This window comes from Bos mutus, chromosome 18 (assembly GCF_027580195.1).
Source record: "Bos mutus isolate GX-2022 chromosome 18, NWIPB_WYAK_1.1, whole genome shotgun sequence".
NCBI lineage: Eukaryota > Metazoa > Chordata > Mammalia > Artiodactyla > Bovidae > Bos > Bos mutus.
In genome coordinates, this window is record NC_091634.1 from 49,406,143 (window position 1) to 49,416,447 (window position 10,305).

Here is a 10,305-nt window from a genome sequence, read left to right on the forward strand (position 1 = left end):
TTGTGTCTGTGGGAGCTCACGAACTCCACGTCCTCCTCCTCCACCTGCCAAGTGCCTATTTTTTGTATATTTTCAATTTTAGATCACCAGGTGGTCCTTCAGGCCGGAGTGGACATCGAATGGTGGCCTGGAAGAGACAGTTAATCCTTTTCGGTGGCTTCCATGAGAGTACAAGGTCAGTACCAACAGGAGGGTCCTCTTTTCCTGGTGTAGTAAGGAGGGGGCTCTCTGGGAAGAGCTGCTTAGAACACACTTGCAGGACACTGCCCATCCCTAAAGCAAGGGCTGACGGCATGGGCACATTGCTTGGGCAGTCGCACAGGAGGGCCCCGAGCTTGGTTTACTGCTCTGCTATCCCTGTTGTGGAATTCTTCATAATTGTTAAAATGACTGTTTATGAAGTGTTTCAAGAGTACAAAAAAACTTAAAAGTTTTGTGAAGAGTAATCTGTGTGGTCATCATCTGTATCAAACAAATTAGTTCGACCTTGAGAACTCAATTACAGTTTTATTTATCTTACATGTAGAATTTTTTTGCTAGATATCTGCCACATGAAATCTGAGAAAACAGTGGAATGTGATGAAGTCCTTTAAGAACCGAGCCCCCGGCTTCCTTAGTTCACCTACTGAAAGCCTTGCTCCCACGGAAGGGTGCATTTGGTGGTGGGAGCGGGTCAGAGAGTCCACATGCGCCCCCGTCCTGTTCCCAGTGCCCTGCTATGGATGGGTCTCCCATCGCCACAGTGGCCTGCCTGTGGGCGCAGGGCCCCAGACAGGGTGCCTGAGTGCAGGAGGAGTGGCAGGAATCATGTCCGACGGTGGAGCCGCTTGCTCCTTCCGCATGTCCGTGTGTCCTTCCTGCGGAAGCAGGCCCACCTCTCATCATGTGACTCTGACCCGAGCCCCTTGCCCACGGCTGCCTGTGACCTGCCTTCAGGGCACCATTCCCCCGTGTGTGACTTGGGCAGACCCACCTGCCCCGTTCGTCTTCCTTCTCAAGGCCCCATCTGTGTTTTGAGTGCTTTGCCCCTGAAGTCCCAGGAGCGTGGCGTGAGCAGGGCCACTGTGCCTTTTGGAATGCCTCAGAAGGCACAGTGTGTAGGAAAGGCACCTTTATTTTAAGTGAAGTTCACGTTTTCATGTTGCCACCTCTTTGTTTTGTCCCTGTGTTACAACAGAGATTACATCTATTACAATGATGTGTATGCCTTCAACCTGGACACTTTTACATGGAGCAAGCTGTCCCCATCCGGGACTGGGCCCACACCCCGGTCGGGCTGCCAGATGACTGTCACCCCTCAGGGCAACATCATCATCTATGGTGGCTACTCAAAACAGGTAAGACGTGCAGGACGCAGAGGGGCTTCTGTCTGCTGTGCTTTCAGTCTTGCCAACGATGAGAACCTCAAATAAGTTTGCACGTTAGTTTAACGTGAGTCTTTTCTGTTGTTTAGATGAGACATGGACAGAGGTGTATGGTCTCCTCCTCTGTGAACACACTGAGGTCCTGTACAGCCTTGCTGCGTTCTCATCCGTGTGCCACGAGGTGCACCCCCCCTCCTTCCTCTCTGCCCCACTCCCACTAAGCCAGTGGTCAGCCCTTGCTCTGGAAAGGAAAACAGTCAGTTTTCTGTAGTTGTGATCTGCCCGGGCCTCATCTAGACGTGAGAGACGTGGGCTGTGGCCAGGGCTGCCTCTTAATCACAGCACATGCTCCACAGAGCCAAACAGGATGATGAACAGCAAGCCGCCTTAGGCTGACCCCACTTTAATCAAGACAGGGTCTCATTCCCCACCGCTGCTTCTACAGCTACACAGACAGCGAGGGGGCAGTCCTAGCACCACGATTCAGAGCCCACTGATGCCAGGCCTTGGCATTGGATGGAATGAGAAGCTGGTCTGTTTGCCTTCTTGGGGGTTTACCAGAATTGATGAAAGACGCGGGTGTGATGGTGTGGTTCGTCTGGGTGGGGACACCCGTCACAGGAGCAGCGCATGGCTCCTCCTGCCCTTACCACCCAGCCTGGAGTGTCTGGTTGAGCTAGGCGGCAGCCTGTGTCAGCAAGCCCTTAGCTCATGGGAATAGACCTCTTGGTGGCTTCTGTGTTCCACAAACAGTCCATCTGGGGACCTCAGCCATCATCAACCCCAGTTCTGAAAAATCCCTGCCATTGTCGGTCCAGCAGAACCAGTGTGAAGTGGTGATAAAGACTGACCTCTGTTGCCAAGGTGCTGAGGGCGGCCTCTGGCCGGCAGTTGTGCTGGCAGGCGGAGAAGGAAGGCCCCGTGTGCCTCACTCTTCGGACACGGAGCCAAGAAGCAGTCCTGGCAGGTTTATGGCAGTGCGTCCTGGCCTGTCTAGAAGGCGCCCCCAGCACACACAGTAGGGTTGTTTGTCCACCTGCTGCGAGGCGGCCCAGCGTGCCCTTGACCTGCCCTGCTGTCCCCTGTGCTGACCAGGCCTTCTGCTCTGCTGTCAGGCTGCTGCTGTGTCTCAGTGCTCAGGCCGGGAGTGACGTGGGGGCCCTTGGCCCCTCCCTGGCAGCTCTGTGTCCCTCAGCTTGGTGCCCCCATGCCCCCGCTCCAGTCCTCCCCCAGTGCTGTTGGGAGTCCTTTCTCAGAGTGGCCGGGAGTCTGGTCCGCTGCAGTGCCACCTTGGAGTGCCAGAGCGCGCCCCCTGCTGGGACCAGGCACACCGAAGTTGGGAGCCGCCAGGGCTGTCTCCTGCTGACAGTTGAAGGGCCTGGCTCTGAGTGTGAGGCTGGGGCAGCAGGAGACTCAGGACATGGTCCAGGCAGGAGGACGTGGGGGCACGTGCACAGGCTGTCCTGGGCTCTGGGGTCACTGACGGTTGTGCTGTGACACCTTAGCGCTGTCACACTTGGCACACGTCTCTCAGATGTCCGTGTGAGCAGAGGAAGGAATTGTGTGTGAAGTGCACGCCCGAGTCACCACTCTGTGGAGTCAACATCCGCTCACCCTTGAGAACAGCCAAGACCCCAGGTGGATGCGCCACAGCCCCCGGGCGTCATGCCCACCCCGTGTCTTCCAGTGGGAGGGCTGAGTGTTGTGCCAGCGTGCTGGGCGTCACTGGAAAGGACAGCACAGGCCACCACGAGAGAGACCAGCGCACAGTGGGCTCCAGTTACCCCCGTGAGGATCGGGGGGTGGAATGGGGGCGTTGCACACCAGGAGGAGCCCTGACGGCTGCAGCATCCTTGCACCCCGGCCGCTATGTGGAAGCCATTGACCCGGTGGGCAGAGCGCCTGCTTGGGAGGGGCTCTGGCTCACAGGCCACAGGGGCCGTATTTACACGTGACGGTGAGGAAGACCCGCTCCGTTCATTGGTCTAGGAAGGATGGTTGCTGTCGGTGGAGCAATACCATGGATACCACAGGTGTAGGGGGCCGAGGGGGAGGGCTGCGCCGGCTGTAACTGGTTTCTAGTGACCTGCCTGCGGCGCCGACTTCCCCTGTGTGCCCCTGTGGGTGAGGCCTCGGTGTGGGCTTAGCTCCCGTGAGTGGGGGGCATTGGCCTGGAGGGTGGGCCTGGGGGTGGCAGCCACTTCCTGGTCAGCCTGCAGGACGGGAGGACTGTCTGTCTCGGGGACTGTGGCACGCAGAGGCTGGCCGCCTGACTGAGTTTCCCCACGGATGAAAGAGGAGGCAGGGGCCTGGCCTCGTCCTTGGTTCTAGGACGCTCAGGCCACAGTCCAGTCACAGAATGGGGATTGTTTCGTTTTCTAAAAGGAAAATAGCTTTTCCCTTTACATTAAACACAATGCATACTCATTAGTAAACAAGACAAGATGAATTATGTGCACTTCAGCTGAGAGAACAAAACCATACTGCCCAGTGATAAGGCCTCGCACCCAGACCTGGGATTCAAGGACTGTCCAGTGAAGTCCCAGGGCTCTGCGAGGAAGCGGCCAATTCCAGAACTGGGGCAGGGAGTGTGTGAACGGTGCCGGAGCCCAGGAAACTCAAGAAATCTGCGCCAGTGGGGCACATCATGGGCCTGGGACCCGCCCTAGAGGGTCCCCAGGGGCAGAGCTGGAGGCGTGTGAGCAGCGGAGTGAATCAGGTGGTGTCGGACTGTAGTCCAGAGGAGACCCGATGGTGCACGGGTGCAAGGCAGATGACAAGCCAGTGACTGAATAAATTCATACACGAGGAGGAGAGGCAGACGCCCTGTGCACTGTTCCACCCCAAGGCAGACCCTCCACCTTCCAGGAGGTGGAGCACGACCCCCAGCTCCCGTTAGAGGGGCTGCACAGAGGGACGCTCCTCCCACGAGGACAGGCTAGAAAGTTGGGGTGGGGGCGGTGACTGGACCACGGAGAAACCTGGTGAGCACCTCAGCCAGGTGGCCCAGGTCCACGTCTGCGATGGTGGCCACGGTGACAGCACGCACCCCTGGTGGGGTGGGATGGAGGGGCACTTGACCTCTGAGAGCCCACCTGGAACCCACAGCCTGTCCAGTCATGAGAACAGTGTCGGACGGGTCCCAGTGGAGGGCGCTCTACAGGACACACAACCAGCACTCCTCAACCTCAGGGTCACCAGAAACAGGCCAGTCTGAGCAGTCTTCATGGCCCAGGAGGCCTTAGGATCCACGACAGCCTGGTGGGCTCTGGGACAGGAGAAGGACGTTGGGGAGAACAGGAGTGTGAGTGAGCCATGGGCTCAAGTGTGGCTCATTGATGGTGCCACATGCACCCATGCAGTCAGGGGATCACAGGAAGGGGAACGGTGCAGGGCATATGGGAACTCTCCGTACCAGCTGCTCAGGTTTTCTGTACACGTAGAAATACTCTGAAGTTAAGAGTTTATTAAAAATCGGGAGTTTGAAGGACAAAGACCTGCAAGTAAAAGCTGTTGCCCCAGCAACTGGAGCCCCCAGGAGAGCCAACCTGCCAGGTCGCCGTCCAGACGCCTGTGCCCTGACGGGAGGTGCAGTGTGCACACTGGGTGTGCTCTAGAGAGCCACATGTCTGCCCGGGCCGTGGGCCTGGTGTGAGGCAGGGGGTGCTGCTGAGAGCTCGGCGCAGCCTCCGAGCGGCTGTGCCGGCGTCTGCAGTTTCATCCGGTCCTTGGACCACAGCTCGAGTCCTGATATTCGGAGGTGATGGGGGTGGAGGGCACGTGGGGTGAAGGCAGAGGGTGGCTGTGTGATGACAGGAGAGGTCCCCGCGCTAGCCCGTGTCCACCCCGAGCAGCGCTCGCCTCTCGGCCGCAGGTGTAGCCCTGAGCAGAGGGCTCTGTCTGTGCGGATGGGCTTGGAGGGAACCTGTTGTGTTTCAGATTTTGAAGCTGATCTGAGTGAAGCCTCCCGAGTCGCCTCCGCAGGAACTGGGACCACGAGCTTGAGGGGCTGTGCATGGTGTGGTGTGGCACTTGTTCTCACGGCTCCCTGTTCCTTTTGCAGAGAGTCAGGAAAGATGTGGACAGAGGCACCCAGCACTCCGACATGTTCCTGCTGAAGGCTGAGGATGGGAGCGAAGGTGTGTGCGCTGTGCCAGGGACAAGCCACGTGGGCGGCTGTGTGTCGGCGGGAAGGTGGGCAGAGGGTTTGGGGCTGGTGGGGAGCCCCTGCACGTGCCCCCTCACCCACGGGCAGGCCTGTGGACACCTCTCAAACAGTTCCCACATCCCCTCCGGGGCACCGAGGATGCAGAGTTAAAAACCCTGGTGGTGTCGGTCCATTCACGGTGCCTGTGTCATCTCTCACTCCTCCTGCTCAGTGGTGGGAAGTAGACTCCTGGAAGGCCTGTGGTGGGGTGAAGTCACCACTGTTCTTTTTTGTTAATTCAAGTATAGTTAATGTTCAGTGTTGTGTAGTTTCAAGTACTCAGCAGAGTGATTCAGTTATAGCTGAGTATCTCTGTTGCTTTTCAGATGGTTTTTCCTTATAGTTTGTAAAATACTGAATGAGGTCTTGTGCTCACAGTAGGTCTCTGTTGATTTTACACACAGTGACGTGTCTGTTAATCCCGTACTCCAAATCTGTCCCTCAACACTTTCCCCTTTGGTAATCCTGAATTTGTTTTCTGTCTGTGAGTCTGTTCTGTTTTGTGGGTAAGTTTACTTGTATTGTTCTTTTTAGATTCCACACGTAAATGATATCATATGATATTGTCTCAGTATGATCATCTCTAGGTCCATCCGCGTTGCTGTAAATGGCGTTGTTTCATTCCTTTTAATGACTGAGTCATATTCCACTGTGTATATGTATCGCATCTTGCTTCATCCATTTCTTCTGTCGGTAGTCACTTAGGTGTCTTCCCATTGTTCATTTTTTAAAGCTCAAAAACTAGTGATTTGGTGAGAGAAACCACTGCCTCCTCCCTACCCTACAGCCATCTCCTCTACTACATACGAGTTTAGGGTTTTTTTATTGCTATAACAGTGCTTTATACTGGCTTTTCTCAAAAAAGGACTGCAGTGCTGGCCTGCCCCAGGGCGTGGTATGAGGGGTCCCAGAGCCAGTAGGCCGGCCTCCTCTTCACCCCTGTCTTCACAGCACCTGCTCAGTACGCCAGGCGAATGTCGGGAGGCTGTGTGGACGGGTGACCTCTGCGTAGACCGGCCCTGGGGAGGCTGGCCTGGGAGGCACAGGCCACGGCTGTGCCCTCCTGCAGGTCCATGGGTCCCTACCTCCTCTCCTTGGCAGGCAAGTGGTCGTGGACACGGATTAACCCTTCTGGAGCCAAGCCCACACCGAGGTCCGGATTCTCAGTGGCTGTGGCCCCAAACCACCAGACGCTGCTCTTCGGAGGGGTGTGTGACGAGGAGGAGGAGGAGAGCCTGGAGGGGGACTTCCTCAACGACCTGCACTTCTACGACCCCGTCAGGAACCGCTGGTTCGCAGGGCAGCTGAAGGTAGCGTGGGCCCCCGGCCTGCGACACCTCCCTCACCTCAGGGCCTCCCCTGTCCCTGGGTCTGTGGAGCTCTGTGGCACCATCGTCACCGTCTTCACCATCACTGAAGGCGGAGAGCAGGTCGCCCCTGCCCTTGATGCCAGCACAGGCTGGGAGCGTGGCTCAGGGGCTGCTGTTCCGGGGCTCAGCTCCCTGGGGCTGCCTCAGGTCGGGGGCCTCAGAAACAGAGCCCTAGGGCCAAAAAGGAGGGCGGTCCACCCTGTGGGGAAGACTGGCTCCAGGCGAAGTACCCTGGTGCCTCTGATGGGGGTCGGATGGCGTGAGTGCTGTGCTGTGGCTCGGCCCTCCGAGAGGTCACCCTGGCAGGGTGTGGCCCGGGATGAGGGGCGGGCGCGGGGGCGGGGGTCCTCTGACACCTGGGCACTCGCGCATCGTGCTGCCCGCTCTCCGTCCGCAGGGGCCCAAGGCGGAGAAGAGGAGGCGCAGGCGGGGCAGAAAGGCGGAGCCCGGGGGCGCCGACAAGCAGGCGGCGAAGGGGCCCAGTGCCCAGGAGCCCCTGGAGGTGGTCAGGGAGGTGGTCTCAGAGGACGGGACCGTGGTCACCATCAAACAGGTGCTTGCTGCCCCCGGAGCGGCGGGACAGCTGGAGTCGGATGACGACGACGGCCCCGAGGAAGCAGGTGTCGCCCCGGTGGAGCCCAGCCCCCGCTCCAATGCCATGCTGGCCGTGAAGCACGGGCGCCTCTACCTCTACGGTGGCATGTTTGAGGCTGGCGACCGCCAGGTGACCCTCAGCGACCTCTACTGCCTGGACCTCCACAAGATGGAAGAGTGGATGGTCTTGGTAGAGACAGACCCGGGTGAGGGGGCGCGCCGTCCACCCCGCGCCCACAGAGTGCCTGCAGGCCCGGGCAGGGCGTGGGCTCACCCCAGCACCACTTGTGAGCCCCGGACCCACCCCAGGCAGTGTGGCCTGGACACCTGTTCTCCCCAAGGGGCCCTGTGTGCCCGGAGTGGACCCTCCTCCCCACTGCCCTGTCATACCACAGGCAGGCCACTGCTCAGTCCTGAGCTGAGGCTGAAGTACCTTCAGATCTTCAGTCTGGGGAGAGGCTTGGAGTGGCTGAGAGACCCTCCTGTCTCGGAGCACAGCCTCCCTGCCCAGCCCTGCTGTGAGAGCCAGGGGTGAAGTGTTGGCCTTGAGCCCCAGACGTGCTGGGTGGGCCCTGCGCTCACGTCCCAGTGTTTAGGCAGAGGGTGGCGTCCTCAGGGCAGCCGCACTGACACTGGTTCTCCCCTTTGCCTAAAGAATCTCAGGAGTGGCTGGAGGAGACCGACACGGACGAGGACAGTGAGGAGGCTGAGGGTGCCGAAGGTGGCGGGGAGGAGGACGAGGACGAGGAGGAGGAGGAGGAGGAGAGCGGCGAGGAGGGCGGGGGTGAGTGCTGGGGCACTGGGAGGAGGGGGAGGGGAGGAGCGTGGGGCCAGGGGAGGGGTCCACTCCCCCGAGCTCACAGCTCCCCTCCTTTTTTTTGGTCACAAGATTTTAAAGTTTACTAGGTTTTTGTTAAAGCTTACTTTGCTGTGTAGCTTAGATGGTAAAGAATCTGCCTGCAATGCAGGAGACCCGGGTCCGATCGCTGGGTCGGGAAGATTCCCTGGAGAAGTAAAGAGACTCCCATGGACAGAGAAGCCTGGTGGGCTACAGACCACGGGGTCGCACAGAGTTGGACACGACCGAGCAACTAACGCTTTCCTTCACTTCTTTCACTTTGCTGTGTAGACGTGCCCCCGAGGCAGGCAGCCGGTGTGCGTGTCTCACTGTGCGGAGGGCGTGTGAGCACTTGCTGTGAGCGGGGCCTGTGCTCTTTCCTCATGCAGTCCTCCATGGAAGTGGGGTGCTCACACGCTCGCTCCGCAGGACGTGGGCCCCTTCCTCACTGAACATATTTCTCTGTCCTTCCCCACCAGAGGAGCACCCCTCGGTGGCACCTGGTGAGCTGTTCGCAGACTACCTGCCCAGGACGGAGCAGCACTGGCTGAGGTGTGCGCGGGAGAGCGTCGGGCCCGGCGCCCCGGAGAGGAGGGTGCTGAGGGCCGCGCAGGCCCTGGCCCAGGCCTTCTACGACGGCTCGGCCGGAAGATGGACCAAGGGAGGCGCGGTTCCCTGTGGCTTAAAATAAACTGGCCTGGCCCGAGGCGCTGCCCCTCTTCTGTGCTGCACATCTGGCTGGGCCTCTGGCAGGTCGGGGCCGGACTGAGGGCGAGGGTGAGCTGCGTCCACAGTGCAGCGCCTGGTGGGACGCGGGGCCCACGGGGCTTCCCTCGGCTGGAGCAGGAGTCCAGCTCTGCCTGACTGCACAGTCAGCCGTCTCATTCGTGTCTAAAAGGTGCCGGTAGCCTCCTACCGCTTGCTGTACAGTTTTCTTGGTTCTTTGGAAAATAAAGTGCCTGTCGGTGGGTGGTCTGGTTGCTGTGCCGTTGGGCCTGGCCTGGGGTCTCCTGGTGTGTCTGCCGTGTCAGGGTTGCCTGGACCCTCTGTGGGCCTCCTGCCTGCTCCGTGCTGTGCTGGCTGGCTGGTGAGCCCACCTCCCCTCCCCACCTTTGGATGGGCTCCACCCCTTTCTCTCACTGGCTCCCCAGGACGGAGAGGGGGCTCCCCTGCGTGGAGAGGAGATCCCCTGGAGGGAGCAGGGCCCCCGGGTGGGGAGGGGGTGCCCATGGACAGAGGAATCTCTCCTTGGATTGAGGGGGAACTGCCCTGGACAGTGAGGGGACTCCCTTAGGGTGGACTCCCTGGGTGGAGAAGGGCCCCTGGATGGAGAGGGGACTCAGGGGACTCCCCTGGATGGAGGTGGGTCTCCCCTGAAAAGATGGGGCTCCCTTGGATAGGGTGGGGGCTCCCCTAGACTGAGAGGGGGTACCTGGGACAGGAAAGGGGCTCCGCTGGAGTGACAGGAGGCTCCCTTGGACAGAATGGGTAACCTGGGATGAAGGGGGACACCCTAGACAGATTGAAGGCTCCCCTGGACAGACAGAATTACCCAGGATGGAGTAGGAGTTCCTTGGGCTGGAGAGGGGCTTCCCCTGGAAGGTGAGGGGATTCTCCTGGAAGGAGAGGGGCTTCCCTTGGAAGGGGAGGGGCTTCTCCTGGAGGAGAGGGGCTTCCCCTGGAAGGAGAGGGGATTCCCCTGGAAGGAGAGGGGATTCTCCTGGAAGGAGAGGGTATTCTCTTGGGAGCAGAGAGGCTTCCCCTGGAAGGAGAGTGGATTCTCCTGGAGGAGGGGGGATTCTCTTGGAAGGTGAGGGGCTTCCCCAGGAAGCTGAGGGGATTCTGGAAAGAGAGGGGCTTCCCTGGAAAGGGGGGCGGGATTCTCCTGGAGGAGAGGAGCTTCTCTTGATGCAGAGGGGCTTCCCCTGGAAG

General features: G+C 59.4%; 1 protein-coding gene across 4 annotated transcripts in view; it reads left to right on the plus strand.

Annotated features, from left to right (window-relative positions):
- The window catches only part of KLHDC4 (kelch domain containing 4), a 30,324-nt gene extending 20,969 nt beyond the window's left edge, over nucleotides 1-9,355 (plus strand). For all 4 annotated transcript variants that reach the window (XM_070388581.1, XM_070388582.1, XM_070388583.1 and 1 more), the window contains 7 exons: nucleotides 83-175; nucleotides 1,178-1,337; nucleotides 5,428-5,503; nucleotides 6,673-6,881; nucleotides 7,339-7,741; nucleotides 8,191-8,319; nucleotides 8,853-9,355. In XM_070388581.1, the coding sequence (XP_070244682.1) occupies nucleotides 83-175; nucleotides 1,178-1,337; nucleotides 5,428-5,503; nucleotides 6,673-6,881; nucleotides 7,339-7,741; nucleotides 8,191-8,319; nucleotides 8,853-9,064 (1,282 nt within the window). In that variant the 3' untranslated portion in view covers nucleotides 9,065-9,355. The remainder of the gene's footprint in view (nucleotides 1-82; nucleotides 176-1,177; nucleotides 1,338-5,427; nucleotides 5,504-6,672; nucleotides 6,882-7,338; nucleotides 7,742-8,190; nucleotides 8,320-8,852) is intronic.
- Nucleotides 9,356-10,305: the final 950 nt, after the last annotated feature.